The following is a 19,185-nucleotide window of genomic DNA, read 5'->3' as shown; positions in this document are numbered from 1 at the left end:
TTCTCTAGGCCAGAATACTAGCGTGGGTAGCCTTTCCCTTCTCCAGGGGTGGGGGTGGGGGTGGCGGTCTTCCCAACACAGGGATCGAACCCAGGTCTCCCGCATTGCAGGCAGATTCTTTACCAGCTGAGCCACAAATATGGAAGCCACAAGTTGGAAGCCCAATAATACTGGAGTGGGTAGCCTATCCCTTCTCCAGCGGATCTTCCTGACTCAGGAATTGAACTCGGGTCTCCTGCATTGCAGGCAGATTCTTTACCAACTGAGCTAGCTATCAGGGAAGCCCCATTCCCTTACACCCATGTGCCAAACAGGCCTCCACTGAGAAATCTTAGTTGATAAATCCTTTATTAATAGCACCTTGAGTGGATGACAGAGAAATGACAGGAGCAAACAACTTACCGCTGTAAGGGGTCCTTCTGCTTGCGCCTCCATTGGACTTGTGGGTGTCGCTGTAATAAACTGACTAGCAGCTCCAGCCTGGAGTTCTAGCCTGTCTATATATTGCTCTGAAGCAGCAGTGGCAGGGCACTCCCCAGAAAGCACAAACACCACACCTGAGGTTTCCTTCTTTAAACGATCATTTTCTGCCCAAGGACCCAACTGGAACTTGTCATCTTGAGGTGACTCCTCTAAGACTTGGAGGACTTCGGGCTCCTCATCAGAAGGGCTTCCAGTTGTTTTAGGGCCTAAAGCCTCGTTTGTCCTAAAGTCTTGAAGGTCCTGTTCCTTGTCCACAATCACCCATTCTTTGGAATCAACCTCCTGCTTGCAGGAGCTCAGGTTAACGGCTACAAATCCATTGCTGCCACCACCGTCTGCCTGCTCAGGAGTGTTGGCAGAGGCAGGCTTGGAAGCATCCGGAAGATATTCTTCATCATAGTGCCAGATGTGGTCTGCACGGGACACAGCTGGAACACAAGGCTTATGAAGCAGAGCAGGGAGAGTCGATTCTTTTCCTGCACTGGGATTTTTCTGCATTTTCTCCAAGCTTAAGAAAATGAGTACAAGTTACTTACTTGCCCTAGAGAAAATACTTACTATATAACCTATATGCTCTATACAGAACTAATATTTACCAAGAGATGAGAGAAAACAATATGGATAAAGCATTAGGAACATTTCACAAGTTAATATTGCTCTTCCCCACCTGTCATAATCCTGTTTTGAAAGACAGAGCCCATGGGAGGAAGATGACTCTCCTGTTGCCAGGCAGGAGAAAATCTTAACCAGGTTAACTAGGGTGACTCGTGTGATCCATTTCATCTTTGCTTTGCCTAGGCAATCACACTGCCCTCTTCTCTCTGCTCTGAGAGACTGAGCGAAAACTTACCAGGGGCTTTTGCCTCAGCAGAGGCCCTACAAAAAGGAAATGAGGACACCAATATACATCAGGCAAATATTTTCTGAACTTGTTTTGTCTTCAGAGAGGTATATAAATGTACATTAGTTCAAATAAACTCCTCCAAAGACAGGGCTAGGCAATAATGAGACGGGTGGTATTTGGTTGCACTGGCTTCTGAGAACCACTCTCACGTGCAGGGAAGCAGTTGAAGCAATACCCTGTTCCTCTCCTTTGTAATCAGGTGCTTCACTTCCTTCCACTGTTCCCAACTCATTCCAGGTTTTGCCTTGAGTTCATTTTCTCAGAGTACTTCTGTTCTCAACTCTGTCTTGTCTCTCAGCTCTTCCCTCAGCATGGACCCTCTTTTAGTTCCATTCTTTTGTCAGACTAATTCTTTCCCAAACTAAGCTTTTATCCCTATCACACTTTTATTTTTTATCCTCAATCTCATGCACAACTGAAAATGTTTAAACACCGCCTCAGCACATCCTTTTGATCGCATCACCATACACACAAGCTTACATCACATAGCTGTGAAAATGAACGAGTACCATGTGAAGAATACACAGCTATGAAGTACTGCTTAAATGGAAGCTAGACTGGACTAGTCCAGGAGTGGCTGAACTGTCTTCAGACACCGTAATTACTTAGTCAGTCAAATACATGGTACTTCTAACCTCATATTTCATTACTGATAGTAGTCACCAGGGATATATATTGAAGGATGTTACTATTACTAAAGCCACCGAAGTCTTAATATTGCTAAAGCCTTCTATAATTCAAAAATATATCTGAAGTTCTTTTCAAAGTTTTGTTTCAGTTTTTTTTTTAATCACAAAGGGAGATAATGGGCCTTATAACCATGAACTACAAACAGTGGTTACCTATGTATATACCTCTCTGAAGTTCCATCTTTCCTTTTGTCTAGGTAGAACGATAAACAATCACATCTCTTCTTCCTATAGCATTTATTCATAGAAGGCTTTCATTGACTTGAACTGCCTATCACTTGTATATATATTACTTTTTCCCCTGCTTCATGTACTCTTCCACCTTCTTGCCTATTGCCATCTTTCCGAGGCCCTCTCTAACTTACACTCCTCCATTCCAATAAGAGAGATCACCTTCCAAACAAAGCCACTTCAAAATGTTCATTTAACTCCTACCTAGTCTTGGGAAGTTACCAGCTCCCATGGCCAAAGGCTCTACGTTACAGGACTGGGAACAATATTAGAAAGAAAGTCACATTAAGAATGAGAATGTTAACTAAAAAACATGGATGACGATGGCACCTTTACAAAATGAGCATTACAAAAATGCAAGAACTCCTTATTTGAAAAATTTTACATAATAGAAATTAATAATAACAATAGTATTTTAGTTGCTTTGAAAAAAGAAAAACTATTTTATACCAGGTCTCAAGAAACTTGTCAGTATCTGGTTTTGGTTCCAATGCCAGGCGTTTCTCCAGCTCAAAGCTGTGGATAGAACGTAACTTTCGCACCAATGGAACATCTCTGTCTGGCTGAGTAATCTCTGAGCGGACACGAATTGGGGAACCAAGGCTTGGAGCATTCAGAATACCATTTGCTTGACCATGGCTGTTTTCCTCTTCAGTAGCAGCCTACGCAAAACATTAAGGAAAACCATGAAAAACATGCTAGTCACTATACATGGTAGGAATCATTGAAGTCTTTCAATAGAAGCAAGTGTTTGAGATGTATTTTTCAGAAGATTAGGGTATTTTGGCTAGTTTAATTCATTACTATTAGACTATTAACCCTTTATTAAATAAGTTTTCTAAATTTATTCTCAGATTCAGTATTTTAGTGTTTTATATTTTGGTGAAATAATGTCATTTGTAGCAACATGGATGGACCTAAAGATTATTATACTAAGTGAAGCAAGTTAGATAGAGAAGACAGATGCTGTATGATAACACTTTTATGTGAAGTCTAAAATATGATGCACATAAACTTATCTATGAAACAGAAAGATTCACATGGAGAACAGACTCATGGTTGCCGGGGGGGGGGGGGGGGTTGGGGGTGGGGGAACGGGTGGAGTGGTAAGCTGAGGTTAGTGGATACAAACTATTATGTATGGAATGGATAAACAACAAGGCCCTACCGCATGGCACAGAGAACTATATTCAGTATCCTATGATAAACCACAATGGCAAAGGATGTTTTAAAAATAATACATATATATATATATGCATGCATAACTGAATCACTTTGCTATAGAGCAGAAATTAACACAACAGTATAAATCAATTACACTTCAATTTTTAAAAAGTTAAAAAAAATACCATGAGTTAAAAAAAGAAAAAAAAAGAACAGTTTGTTCCCAGGAATTTCCTGGTGGTCCTATGGCTAGGACTCAGAGCTTTCACTGCCTTGGGTCAAGGTTCAATCCAAGATTGGGCAACTATAATTTCCGCAAGCCACACAGACAAAAAGAAAAAGAGCAGTTTGCTTCTGGTACTATAAAGACAGACAGAGGTGACACTACAAAAATCTGACACCAACTTCCTGACTACTTTTCACTACTTATTCCTGATTACTACTAGTCCAGAATGGAGAAGGAAATGGCAACCCACTGCAGTATTCTTGCCTGGAAAATCCCATGGATGGAGGAGCCTGATGGGCTACAGTCCACAGGGTCGCAAAGAGTCGGACACGACTGAGTGACTTAACTTTCACTTTCACTAGTCCAGAAAGTTCTTACCAACAGCCAGACACACAGGGAGCACATCCCATCAATGCAGAGAACATTTCTGCAAATAGCTCTCATATTCTGTTAATTTTAAAAAATTATATAGTTTGAAAAATACCAGAGAAGGCGATGGCACCCCACTCCAGTACTCTTGCCTGGAAAACCCCATGGACGGACAAGCCTGGTAGGCTGCAGTCCATGGGGTCACGAAGAGTCAGACACAACTGAAACGACCTAGCAGCAGCAGTTTGAAAATATAGTATGTATTGTCCAAAGATAGGCCAAGCTCCTTAGAAGTGATCACTAAGATTCTTTTTAGGATATATTTCCCATTCACAAAGAATAACTAGCCAACTTTCTATCAATCTTGTTAACAGATATCAGCCAGGAGTCTCATTTTACACCTGTAAATGTTAACCTCCTTTCCAACTAAATCATAAAAAGAGGACGTACCAAAAACTAACTTATTTGTAATTCACTGTCCCTCCATCCCATTTATCTTCATTTTACTGTCCATGAAAATAGAAATGACCGGAAACAGTAAAATTGAAGAGAAATTTAAAGACCATCTACCCCAAGATAGTATACTAAAAATCATTTAATGCAGATATCTATACCTCTCCCCATACTTACAAGTGGAAAGTGAAAAAGTGAAAGTGAAGTAGCTCAGTCGTGTCTGACTCTTTGCAACCCCATGGACTGTAGCCTACCAGGCTCCTCAGTCCAGAGGGTTTTCCAGGCATGAATACTGGAGTGGGTTGCCATTTCCTTCTCCAGTGGATCTTCCTGACCCAGGGATCGAACCCGGGTCTCCCACATTGTAGGCAGACACTTTACTGTCTGAGCTACCAGGGAAGTTCACCTGCTTCCAGCTCTAATGAAGAAAAAACCATGTTACTTATTCAAAATGCACTTTGTCAGTTCATTACCAACTTGATGCTTTCCACCTCCAATCCTCATTTCCTCGCCTCCATTTGAGACAGTTTTCAGAATGAACACTTAGATGTCCATTGGTCTCCACTATGGAAGAGGGCCAGAGTCTTGCCGTTTTATTTGGAAAGACCATTAAATTCTGTTCTACAGATGTATCTTCTTTTAGACTCTGCCTCTGGTAATTTTTTTAAAACTACCTTCATCTTCCACAAAATATAAGATGAAGATTTTTTAATGTCAACACCTGAATGCTATATAGGGCAAAACTAACAAAAAAAATACTGTAATCATTAATATATAAATAACTAGCAACAGAGTGTTCTACTTATTCAAAATTGAGAATCATGATATTCTACTAAACCAATAGGAGAAAAATAAGACAGAGATAGATATCATTTCCTATGCAAGAAATACACACCTTACAAATCCCAAGCTTTATCTTATTCCTGTTGGTATCCATCTCTTCCCAGACATCCTTCTCCTGGGGACGAGGGTGTCCCAGAGACCCAGGCAATTTATCTGGTGACACACCAACAGGGATGCCATTTTCTCCATCACTAAGCTGTTCATCTGGAAACACCTCATCTGTATTTTCTCGAAGCATGTCTCCTGGGATGGGAGTGGCGTTGGCAATTCTGAAAGTGATAAATGAAAAAAAGAAAGAAAAAATGGCAGAAGGTTAAAAACACCAGAATCAAAAATTACTATGGGACTATCCTACATTTTGTTTCTAGATTTAAATGATGAAGTTTATACATAATTAAGAAAGTAGAACAAAACAAAAACCTCAGAAACTTAGGGCATGCCAATTCTATAAAATAAACGGCATTTTGATCAACGGAACTTTCAAGCTGATGTAAAAACACAAATTCTTACACAATAACTCTCTAAGTTAGCAATCACTTTAAAAGCATTTACTTTCTATTGACTCTGTGAATTTTAATATATTCTATTCTTAACCTATTTTTTTAGAGAATAACAAAAACTATAAACAGAAAAATATTATGTTATGATTCTTGCCTTCGAGGGGAAACAAGAAAATTTCTAACTATACAGTTCATATGGTTCTGTATGAACTGACCAGGAACAAAATAGAAAAAATTAACTGGCGTTTGTCCATATGTACTTTCAAAGTAATTTCATGTCCTATTTACATAATTGGTCATCACTCCTCAAGACTTCTGGCCCATGAAGGGCTTTTCTAGTTCTGTTATAACTCACTAAGTGATCAGGCCCCTGCTGGGTCTCCTGTTCTATAACTAGTATGTTCTACTTTATAGACTATAGTTTTTTGTTTTTAATATTGCTGGCTGAACATAACATTTAGCACAGAGCAAAACCTTTTCTTAGAGGGATGTGCAATGTCTAAAAGTAGGAAAAAAATGCCTTCAGCAGATTATACTGACACACACAATTATTATGAGTGGGAAAATAGATGTCTTCTCAGTGAACCACTCTAAAGGCCCAGGTGTTATAAATATGTCATGCTGTGAGAATAAGAAAGATACAAGTGACAGGAGCACATGGCCTGTGTTTGCAGGCAAGGTATAAATTATAGAAGCAGATTAGGGGTAAACATTAAGAAGATATTTGGAAGAACTGGATAGATGTCAAGACAAGTAATGAGACTGAACATCCTTTTCATGCCCTTTCTCATAATATAAGGTAGGAGTCAGCAAATTAGGGCCTATGAGCCAAGTCTGTTCATCTGTTTGTGTAATACTATGTGTGGCACACAGGCCTGCTCATTTGTTTACATACTGGCTATACTACTTTAGCACTACAGAGGCAGTGGTGGTGGTGGCAGACAGCAGAGCCCACAGATATTCATCTGGCCCGTAGTTAACAGGTAAGGCTTGATGACTCCTGATCTAAAGCATCCTCTTACCTTCCCTGGTGGCTCAGACGGTAAAGCGTCTGTCTACAATGCGGGAGACCCAGGTTCGATCCCTGGGTCGGGAAGATCCCCTGGAGAAGGAAATGGCAATCCACTCTAGTACTATTGCCTGGAAAATCCCATGGACAGAGGAGCCTGGTAGGCTACAGCCCATGGGGCCACAAAGAGTCGGACACGACTGAGCAACTTCACTTCACTTCACTTCACTTCTACCTTCTACACTTCCTCCCTCTACGAACAGCTAAGAGTTGTGGGACATAAATTACCGTTTTTTCTCTTTAACACTGATTCTCTAGGGTTTTTCAGGTATTCGACCATTTCATTTGCAAAGAGAGAAAACTCAGAAGTGAGTGAACTTTTTTTTCTAAGAGCCAGATAGTAAACAGTAGGCTTATGGGTCTAATACTTTGCAGGCAAGATGGATACTAAAATGAGTAGACAAATGTATGATGAAAAGTAAGTATATTCAAATAGCCTCAAAGTATCCTGAGTAGTAAAACACAAAGGGAAAAACAGCAACTTTATGGTAAAAAAACTTAACACCACCTTAACTAGATTACCAACATTAATATCATCAGTAATAAGACATCTTGACATTACATATCTCCTTATTCAATGCTATCAAGTTTCCCCTTATCTTGGCTTTAAATGTATCCCACAGATTCTGATACATACTGTTTTAGTTATCAATATTTTTCCTATAATTTCAGTTTCCACTTCCCCTTTTACCCTAGAGTAGTTTGATAGAAGGTTTTTACATTTCCAGGTAGAAGGGCCTTTGACACTATTTTGTTAGTAAATAATATTTGTTTCTATTACAGTGTGATCAGATAAGGTAACACTTCTACTTTGTGGAACTATCTCTGTTTGGTGACCTGATAACTGATCAATTTTTATGAATATACCAGGGGCACCTGAGTGGATGGTACTATCTCTATTATCAGGGTATAGGAGTTGAAAAATATGCCTAAAGTCTACCTGTGTTGTTGTCTTCTAGTTCTTATTCTTCATTCAGCTGAATTCAACCTTGAACTCAATTGTGAACACAGACTGAACTGTATTACAATCTCCAGTTACTAGTGTGTTTCTTTGTATCTTTGAATATCTGTTATTTGTGACTTTCGAAAGATTACTGCTATGATTCTGGCGACTAAATATTAATAAATACTATGTCCCATTTGTGACTTGTGACACTTAGCCTTAAAAGTACCCCTCCATCTCTGTAACTTTTAATGTTTTGTGTGGTTTTTTACTTGAATGCTACATTGTTTGATATCAGGATTGCTATTTTCTATTTCCATTTTCCTGATTTATTTTTGTCTATCCCTTTCTAGTCAAGGCTAGGTTTTTCCTGTGGTCATGTATGGATGTGAGAGTTGGACTGTGAAGAAGGCTGAGAGCCGAAGAATTGATGCTTTTGAACTGTGGTGTTGGAGAAGACTCCTGAGAGTCCCTTGGACTACAAGGAGATCCAACCAGTCCATTCTGAAGGAGATCAACCCTGGGATTTCTTTGGAAGGAATGATGCTAAAGCTGAAGCTCCAGTACTTTGGCCACCTCATGCAAAGAGTTGACTCCTTGGAAAAGACTGATGCTGGGAGGGATTGGGGACAGGAGGAGAAGGGGACGACAGAGGATGAGATGGCTGGATGGCATCACTGACTCGATGGACGTGAGACTGAGTGAACTCCAGGAGATGGTGATGGACAGGGAGGCCTGGAGTGCTGCAATTCATGGGGTCACAAAGAGTCGGACACGACTGAGCGACTGAACTGAACTGAACTGATCCCTTTCTGAAACGTGTTTTTCTTAGTGTATCTCTTGTATATAGCAATGTAAACGGAACTAAAAATCTTTTTCTTTTAATAGATGTGCCCATGCATATTTATCTAGATGACTGCTAAGTTTGGTTTTAATCCTGTTATAGTATTTTATAATTACGTGTATTTTGCTATATTCTCTATAAGATAGGCACTCTTTGTACTTTAAAACTTTAAAAAACATATATTTTAGAAGGTTTATGTTTTTGTTTTAATGGTCACCTTTGGACGTTTACCTTTTAAATGCTCTTAGTCCCATTTTCTTGTTTAATCTTTTGCTATTTAGTTTCTTACTTGTAAAGTAAAGTGGCTGCAGCAGAGTGATGGATTCCAAAACCAGATAAGCATGAGAAACATCTGATGTGTATGAACTGTTCCACACGCCTAGACATTCTGATTTAGTTGGTCTACTCTGAGTCCTACAAATAGGTATTTTATTTTATTTTATTTTATTTTTTTTTTTTTATTTTTTTTTATTTTTTTTTTTTTCAAATAGGTATTTTAAACAAACATCTACGGTGGTTCTATTGTAGCTAGTCAGGGTCTCACATTTAAGAACTCTTAGCCTAACTATCTGGGCTTCCCTGGTGGCTCAGACGGTGAAGAATTTGCCTGCAATGTAGGAGACCAGGTTCAATTCCTGGGTCAGGAAGATCCCCTGGAGGAGGGCATGGCAACCCACTCTAGTATTCTTGCCTGGAGAATTTCCATGAACAGAAGAGCCTGGCAGCTACAGTGCAAGGGGTCACAAAGAGTTGGACACAATTGAGCAACTAACACACAGACTAATAAGGGATATCATCTCGAGTTCTATGGGTCCATGTAAGCTTTTCTGAGTCAATAAGCTCTAGTATCTCATCTCATTATAAAAGGAAAGCAATGGATTAGTGATAGAGAATCCCAATTAGGTCACTGTATGGTTTTTCCCTATTTGCTCTTTCTTTTAAATCAGTTTAAAGCAATTAGAGGACAGGTTTTAAAAAAAAGGGGAGATCAGAAAAAGAGACAACTTCCCCCAAATAAAAAATAACAAAAGCAATTATATGAATGCATATGTAGAGAAAAAGACATTAAATAACAAAAAAAATACTAACCTCTTTCTAATACACTCTGAAAATTAATCACTTTCATAAGAGGAATAGCTACATGTTTTGTTCCCACTAAACTTAAGCAGAAGATAGTTAGAAATAATTGTGGCTGTTGTTTCCAAGATCTCATATATTCTTTAGTAGTAAATGCAACAAATGCCCCTTTGCATTTTGAAGAAAACCTTCTGTACATTAACAAGCAACACAAGCTCTAAGCTGCCATTTCACAGTATAACCTGTAAGTACTTTCTAAGAAAAGTAAATGTGAACAAAGTCATGTATAAGAGCAATGTTAATTCCAGGAAACCCAAAGGCATCCCTATATCTTCCCATTTGGTTATCTGAGGCAACCTGGATGAAATAAAAGACATTTCTGCTAATAGAATGTGTCTAGGAAAGACACTGCTGAACCACCTGTTTGGGACATACCCAATTGCCGCAGGGGTCAACCGGGTGTGCAGCTGAGGAGTCGCGGAAGTAGTGGTTGTGGTGAGGGAGCCATCAGTTCCAGTCTTCTCCCAGTCAAAAGGGTCACTTTCAATTACTCCAAAGGCCTTGATGCTGTTGTCAAACACGGATGTAAGAAGCTAAATCACAAAAGGAAAAAACTGGAGTAAGCCAACAGTAAACACAGCCACTTTATTCTATAAGAGAAAGTACCCCAGACTCTTAAATTAGTTTGGTAGTATCACTTTCTTAAAAAGCCTGATGATACAAATAGGGGAATCTGAATAAGGACTACATAAGGATGATGATGTTCAATTAGCACTGATTTTTCTCAGTTGAGATACTGATTTTTAGTTATGAAGGATAACGTATTTTATGTAGGAAGATAAACAATGAAGCATCATACTACTTTGTGATGATTTGGCAAAAGGAAATATGTATTATATGCGTATGTGTGCATTCAGTTTCAATCATCTAAGTGATTAATTTTTTTGGGGGGGGGAACATTTTCATATGCTTCAACTTAAGTGACCAAGGTTAACAGTTGGTATATCTAGGTTAAGAGGTATATAAAACTTCACTGTGCTTTCTTAGAATGTTTTTGCTGGTTTGAAAAATTCTTAAACTATGTGTATGTGCACACAAACTATCAAAAAGAAAATCTGCCATTACTTTATATTGTACGTTCTTTTACTTTTTGTCTTTAAATTCCAAAGGTCTGGTGTAATATTGAGAAAAATTTCATAAAGATCTTCCTTTACTGTTTGACAGTATGCAACACTTACAATTTTATAGTTAAAACTGGATTAAGCTCTCATCATTTCTCTTACTGTTAGTATCCTACCCTCATAGATTCACCTTGCACATTGCCTGCCCCAGACCTGAAATCAGTACTTCTTCACTGGAGGATTTTTACAAAGGTCTGTTTCAGGCTTCAAAAATATTGCTCTGACTAAGAAGTGGAGAACAGATGCCATAAATAAGGAAGGGGATGAGGGTGCCAGGATCAGATGACCAGTTAGGAGGCTACTGTCAACTGAACCTGAGTGGGAACAGTGGAGGTGATAAGAAGTGGTAGGATTAGGACCTAGTCTGTAGAGCCAACAGAACTTACTGCTAGAGTAGATGAAAGCTGTGAAAGTAAAGAAAGCATAAAGAAAATTTTATATTTCTGACCTGAGCTACTGGATAAATGGTGGTACCATTTAATGAGATGGAAAGTAGTGAATCTGAGGATTGGGATGTTTAAAGTTTTATGGAGTTTAGGGAGGAATAGGGAATACAGATACAAATTTGAGAGTCATCAGTGTATTGATATTACTACTGCTGCTGCTGTTAAGTCACTTCAGTTGTGTCCAACTCTGTGTGACCCCAGAGACGGCAGCCCACCAGGCTCCCCGGTCCCTGGGATTCTCCAGGCAAGAACACTGGAGTGGGTTGCCATTTCCTTCTCCAGTGCATGAAAGTGAAAGATGAAAGTGAAGTCGCTCAGTCGTGTCTGACTCTTAGCGACCCCATGGACTGCAGCCTACCAGGCTCCTCTGTCCATAGGATTTTCCAGGCAAGAGTACTGGAGTGGGGTGCCATTGCCTTCTAGGTATTACTTAAAACCATAGACTAGATGATACGATCTAAGTAGAGCAGGCTGCAAGGGCTAAGGCCAAGGGCACTGCAACACTTAGATGGAAAGATGAGGTGGACTCAGCAAATGAAACCAAGGAGTAGCCAGTGAGGCAAGAAATGGGTATGTGGTGTTGACCAGTGAAGACACCACCTCAACAAGGAGACAATCAAATGCTATCAATTATAAACTTAACAGTTATTTCTGCTTATTTAATTGATTTCACCCAGACTGTAGGCTCCAAGAGGCTGGTACATGGCTCATCTTGTTCATTGCGGTATCGAACATAATGCCTTCTATCAAAGAGTGTCATATTGTGATTTGTATGAAATATATATCTGGTCATTTAGAAGACCAAAAATATATTCCTCGTATATATTTGGTCTCTGTCCACAGTTCCTGACTCACAGCTCCCCAAACTCTTGAAATTTTTTTAGAGATAAGAGCAATGGGAGCACTTTTTGTTATAGTATTTGATCTCTGTCCTCAGTTCCTGAAATCACTTTAGAGCCATAAAGGGGAAATGGGTGTCTTCTTATTCATAGCAAGCTCCTTTCTACCACAACTGGGTTTATATTACTAAGGTGACTTTTGGAAAGCACCAAAAGATGGAGGCTGCTCATCAGAGGAATCAACCATATGATTAAAGGGTTGGAACTTTTCGTCCCACACTTGTGTCCTCCAGGGGAAGGAAGGGCTGGAGGTTGAATAAATTACCAAGGGTCAGGGAACTCTGCTCAATAGTATATAACAATCTAACGGGAGAAATAATTTCAAAAAGAATAGATACAAGTACATGTATTACTGAATCGCTGCTGTACAACACACTGTTGATCAAACTATACTCCAAAATAAACTAAAAAGTTAAAAAACAAAAACAAAAAACTTAAAAAAATGACCAATGGTCAATGATTTAATCAATCATACCTTTGTAATGAAGCCTCCATAAAAACCCAAAGTATAGGGTTCAGAGACCTTCTGGGTTGGTTAATATGTGGAGGTGCTGAGAGAATGGTGCCCTTAGAGAGGGCAGGAAAGCTCCACATCCTTTCCTCATACCTTGTTATATGCAGCTCTTCTATCTGGCTGCTTAAGTTATATCCTTTGTAATGAAATGGTAATCTAGTGGAAAACTGGTTTCTCACAACCTGTGAGCCACTCCAGCAAGTTAATCAAACTCAAGGAGGGAGTCATGGGACCCTCATAACTTACAGCCATTCAAGTCAGAAATACATGTGACAGCTAGGACTTGCAATTAGTCTCTGAAGTGGAGGGCAGTCTCATGGAAACAAGTCATTAACCTGTGGAAACTGATACTACTTTTCTCTGGGTAGATGGTGTCAGAACTGAGTTGAATTTTAGGAATTCAGCTGGTGTCAGAGAATTGCTTGGTGGTATGGAGGATAAAAACCATGTTGGAATTGTGGGTAAAGATCCCTTAAATAGTATCTAAAAACTGTTGAAGAATAAGCGTTTATTTACAATAATATTTACTGTAAGATTCACATGATCTTTTTGTCTAAGTCTCAAAGAAAAAAATAATAAATGCAGAAAAGAAAACTAAAAGCTAAAATGACTTGGGAAAGGCCTAGTTATAAAACCTGGGAATTTTTACTTTGGCCCTGTTTTTCTTGGCATGAACTATCTGTTACAGCTCAGACTTTTCGCAGATTGTCAGAGGTAGAGGCTTCAGAAAACAAAGGATGAAAGGGAAATGGACTGAAACCCTACACATATATAAGAACTGAAGAGGCAGACTTTGGACCCCTTTCCTGACTCTGGAACCTGATATTCTCATAGGTCCCATAGAGTGAGACGCTTCTTTCCTGAAAAGCGGAGTCCCTGGTCGCAGGGTCAGCATCTGCCTTGCTGCGTGAGTACTCAGCCTGCTACTGCTCAGTGTTGTGCTGGTATTGGGTGGTGACAGGGACGGCTCTAAACAGTTTTTATTGCCAGATGTCCTTTTATCATGGAATTCCTTACATTTATCATAGTATTGAATGTTTTAGAAATGTAGCATTTACACCACTGGGCCTCAAATAAGAAAGAGCTCGTTACTATGATGATGATACTGGACACCTGCAGGAAGGGTGCAGGGCACAGAACAAAGGAAACAGAAGGAGAGCTGAAAGCGCTGAAGCACTGGAGGCACCCTACTGAGAACAAATGGTCAGATGATTAGAGCTCCGCAGACACCTGAAAGAGCAAAACATTTCAAATGCAGCAGAATACTTTTCTAATTCAGGACTGTGGTTGCTCCAAATCCTAAACTTCAACAGATTGGGATGGGATAAACAGGACAGGTCAAGGACTTTTTCCAATCAGAACAGGAGCTCATTGTGCTCCTGTTTCCTTTTTCTCAAACTGAAAAGGAAGCCAAGCAAAATCTGAAGAAACCTTCCAGATGATTCTGACACTTCCCTCTAGGAAGTCTCCATTGAGAATTACTGGAATCTAGTATACATCTGATTCCTTTACTTCTTTTATTTAATAATATATTCTTAGAAAATACAAACATCTACAGAGTCCTGGTTTCTCAAATTAGGGTAATGTATACCCTCAGGGGATGCAACCACATACCAGAGAGTTTAAAAGTCATTTGATAACTGTGGCACAGTTTCCTAGAGAATTTTATTCAGAGGTAAGACACTTAATACATTTTATAATACAATGAACACAAGGAAGTTAGCAAAATTCATAGGAATCTTTAGGATAAATCAAGAGAATGCAGAGAAGTTGTGGACTCATGGCTGACATTTTAAGACTGGTCCCAGACCTCTTGAGAACATGCTCATACTTTGCTGCAATAGGAGAAATTGGTGAAATAGTGTGAGAAACTCTAGAAGTATTAACATCATTAGGAAGGTGACTCTTCCTTGAATGGAAGTAGGGACAGGAGGGAGGTTGGGGGAAGGAGACTGGGGTGGGGGATGTGGAGAAAAGAAGAGGGAGGGCCTGAGCAAGGTCTAGACAGACAACAGTGCAGAGTTACTTTTTATGTGGTTACCGTTGTTGATTATTTGTGTCAACTGTCTATCCAGCTGCACTTACAAATAAAAGGTAGTTGTTTTTCTTAATCCTAATTCTAATGGGATATACAATAAAATGTTTTTTCTAAAGCAAATTATTCAAGACACAAAGTACATAAAAATAAAGTACTTTGGGTAATTAGATTCTGAATAATTTTGATTTTCTACTTTTCGGTAATTTCCAAACTTCTTTTATGACATGCACTGCTTTCAATAACAAGAAAAAAATTAACAGAAATGCATTATCTAAAATAAGTTAATTGTATATATAAGCAGGTATAGTCCACAAAAATGCATGGTAAAGCTCCTGCCACATGGAATACCCTTATTCTTCTCGGTAATCAGTCATCTGACAAAGACATAGTGCCTGAGGGAAGCATTACGTCCCCTCTTTTTATCCTTAGCACAAATGCAATCAACAGCTTTATCATATTTACCTCCACATGAAACCCTAGTTTGCCCTTTCAAAGAAAATGCAGATAAAGTCCAATTATTATAAAAACAAGAACTATTTGCAATGTGATATTGGGGACTGAGAAGTCTGATTCCTGAATTCTCAGTTAATAAATGGTAAATTAATGGATCAATAAAGCACTTAACCAGTAGAGCACAATGGCAATGCTGTCTTGGCTGTTTCAAAGATAAGATTATTTACAGCAAAAGAAACTGCCTTACTTCAGTGATAAGCAGATGCAATAGAGGAAAAGAAAGGTTCTACATTTCTCTCTTTCAGGAATTTTTTAGCAGCACTGGTAGAGGGGAAAAAAAAAAAACTGCAACCTTTGGAGAAAAGAACCAAAAAAAGAAGAGAGATCAAATAAAGAGAATGAGTTGAAGAAGCTGCAGAGTTTTAGGCTGTTTTCACCACTTATAAGATACTAGAACAACTCCGGAGTAACCCCTGGTTGGCTGCCCCAGGGTAGCTGAGGCAGCATGAGGCAGCCTCAGCCACTGTGCTGCCTGTTACCAAGGTCATTTTTCAGGTGCTCATCAGCCCACGAGGTAAACTGGCAATGTCTAAGCTTTAAGGTGTCTCCTAAAAAGCCCAGTGAAAAAGACAAGCAACATTTCCTTTTCGCCTTAACAGGACAAAGCAGCATAAAAGAAATAGAAGTTCTCTTATTAATATTAATAACACAGAAGTAATGCTGAGTAGAATATAAGAATGAAAAGTAAGATAATTGTAAGTAAATGCAGTGTCCCTGAGGGACATGTAAAACCTCTTCAGGTTAACATGATGCTTTACAATTCATAAAACAGTCTCACAATTATCTCATTTATATCCTAACAACACTGTGGGATAGGTATTTTCACCATTTCACAGGTGAAAAAGAAAACAGGCTTAGAAAAGCCATACAAATGGTGTGTAGCAAAGCTCCAACTGAAACAGATCTTATAAACTCAGTGTCATTTCCACCATGTAAGAGTTATAGCTGGTCAGCAGGTGTTGGGTTGTACCCTGCAAACCTGAAAACCCTGTAGCTGCCATACTTCAAGACTGAAGAAAGATCCAAGAGACAGTGACAGAGACATCACTGGTTTACTGGATAGGATATCTTACACATCCGCAGCAAAATGGTCCTGGAGCAACACTTCACAGTGCCTGGCAGACAGCAGGCAGACCACAGCAGCAATTGTCACCCCTAGGGGATGAAGGAGGCTACCACTTGCAGGGGAAATTGACATCAGATTGGTTCAGCAGTTACCAGGGAAACCAGCAACTGGGGCAAATCCCTCAGAGCCCTCAGATTTACAACCATTGCAAGGGCTGATGCTTCTCTTTCATAAACAAGGAGGCAGAATCATTCTTGGCTAAGGACTAGAACAATCACTAGCTGGGGCAGGGGGCAAGGATGTTCCTGTGAGAAGGGTATAGGTGGGAAGCAGGAACTGGTTGAACAGGGGATGTGCAGAGAGCAAGTGAAGAGCCATGTTAAGTGGTGTGACCATACAACAGGCAAGACAAAAACAGTATAAAATTGCAATTATCCTTGAAAGCTTCTTAAGATGTCCACAAAGTACAGGACAGTAGTTGTACTCAATGCAAAATAGCTCGTTTTCCCCTCAGCATTGGGAGAGACTTCTATTTCTTCAGATGAATGTGAATGAAGCTACCTACATTTAGGGGCTATACTGTACCCCCAAACTACTATTCTTTTAAACATAAGAATCACACTCAGTACAGCCTGATTGCTGTTAATGAGTTGACAGTGAGGCAAGAGCAAATTCACGAGGGCACTGCGCCCTCACCGTCACCACAGAGCATGGCTGGCTGAGCCAAAGCACAGGAGAATCACGGACACCATGAAACTGCTCCATCTCCTGAGTGCGCAGCTGAAGTTACGTGAGTCTAGCAAACATGGGTATTCTGTGACTCTACTGTACTCTATAGTTATAGCAAATACCCATTCATTGGCTCAGACAGACACTGAATGCCTAAGATGCTGGGTACCTGGAATGCAAGAATGAACAAAGCAGTCTTGTCTCCAGAGTGTCTGCATTTAACAGAAGCAATAATCAGATTAAGCAGAGTTTGTTCAATTTGGCAAACTTTCATTAAATGACTGTCACTGTACTAATTTCTTGAGAAAACTGAGCTAAATGTGCAAGGTCCTGGCTCTAATGGAGTTTATTTAGAAAGGTGACACAACAAAATACTGTTCTCAGAGTTTAGCGTAAGAAACCATTCCTGTCTGAAAGGAATGTCTGCTGCATCTGAGTCAGGCCTTCAACTTCATAAGACAAGCAAGCAGCATTAAAAAACACAGGCATTCTAGGCAGGACAAGCTGGAAGAAGAGCTAAGAGTCCCATCTGACTGCACCGAGGGGTCCAATAAAGCTGATACACATTAAGTACAACTAAGAATGAAGGAGATAATTAGAAGAGGGAAAGCAAGAATTCACCCACTTCTCTCTATCTCCACTGCTTACACCCAGATCAAGACCATCATGGTTCCCTTGCCTCCTGCCCAGGAAGGCGCTACCTCCCAGCCTCTCTTACAATTAGAACTGAGCCAATGTGATGTAGTTCTGGTAACAGGGTACCAGCCAAAGTGTTCACATCACTTCCAGGTCTGTTCTTAAACCCCCAAACCGTTATCTATACTTGCTCTTCCCTTTCCTGATGACTGTAAAGGCCATGGATTAAAGATAGCAGAGTTAAAATATGGGTGGAGCCTGGCTGTTCAAGGTACCACTAGAGTTGCCCAAGAGAGAGGCCCAACTAACTACACTGTTTTGTGAGCAAAGACCAAAAAAAAAAAAAACCAAACCTGTGGTGTTAAAACACTGATTTTTAAAATATTTCTTTCCAAGGTACAGCTCAGTCTCTCTCAATACCTTCCTAAGTAGTCTCTAATTCTCTGCCTCATTTGAACGCACACAACTACAAAAGCAATCCTCTTCAAACACAAACTGGATCACCATGTTCCTGTTTATTAGACTTCCAGGGCTTCCTGTTGCACCAGAATAAACTGAAATGCCTAACAAGATTGGCAAGGCCCTGTATCACCTGGCTTCTGCCCTCCTTTGCAATCTCATCTCAAACTACTCTCTCCCCTCATTTACCACATTCTGTATGCACATGTTCTTCTTCTTGCTTATAACCTTCTTCCTCCTGTTTTTGTTCTCCATGTGGCCATTAGAGTCCCATTTTTTAGAGCTCAGCTTACGTGGGCAGCTTAAGAGAGAACGAGAGAGAAACCTTCCAACACCTTACCCCCTTGTTAATCTCTAGATCAGCCTCCTGTTTGCTTCAAAAGCAGCCCATCTGTACCTTCTGAAAAATGTTACTGTTGTTATTAGAGTCAGGGGAGCCTAAAACGCCTCTAAGTCCCGCAAAGCAAAAGGCAAGCCTGCTAAACTTTGATGGAAGCACTGTATAAATAGCCCTGTTTCTAAACCTGGAAAGTATATTAAGATTAAGGACACTTGGATAGCTTCCTCTCTCATGTCTTTTGATGTTAGCAATACTCTGGCAGTGTATGAAATGGCTCATCTACACATTTTAGTTTCAGGCTCACCAATGATGTGTGTATTTATGGGTTTCATTAGTCTTCTCAATTTGCTCATTGATGTGGAGGAATTCAAGACAGATAAAATTGCCCCAGGCAACCCTCAGAAATAGCTCTCTTTCTCAAAACACTTTAAAAGGATTTATTTAAATCATAAGATGGCAACAGCAAGATTGAATATTTTTATCACTATCTACATTTCTGAAAAAGTTCACCTAGCACTTTTTAAAAAAAACTTAAAATTTGAAATATAAATTCACAGGAAATCATAAAA

The 19,185-nt window shown here is 39.7% G+C and overlaps 1 protein-coding gene across 2 annotated transcripts in view; it reads right to left on the bottom strand.

Moving 5' to 3' along the window:
- TTBK2 (tau tubulin kinase 2) overlaps nt 1-19,185 on the bottom strand; it is a 123,417-nt gene that overhangs the window by 20,393 nt on the left and 83,839 nt on the right. For both annotated transcript variants that reach the window (XM_018054383.1, XM_018054384.1), the window contains 4 exons: nt 10,231-10,388; nt 5,415-5,631; nt 2,758-2,969; nt 403-991 (listed from right to left, as the gene is read on the bottom strand). In XM_018054383.1, the coding sequence (XP_017909872.1) occupies nt 403-991; nt 2,758-2,969; nt 5,415-5,631; nt 10,231-10,388 (1,176 nt within the window). The remainder of the gene's footprint in view (nt 1-402; nt 992-2,757; nt 2,970-5,414; nt 5,632-10,230; nt 10,389-19,185) is intronic.

This window comes from Capra hircus, chromosome 10 (assembly GCF_001704415.2).
Source record: "Capra hircus breed San Clemente chromosome 10, ASM170441v1, whole genome shotgun sequence".
NCBI classification, from domain to species: Eukaryota; Metazoa; Chordata; class Mammalia; order Artiodactyla; family Bovidae; genus Capra; species Capra hircus.
The sequence above is the reverse complement of the archived record's forward strand: the minus strand, read 5'-3'. Positions and strand labels throughout refer to the sequence as shown.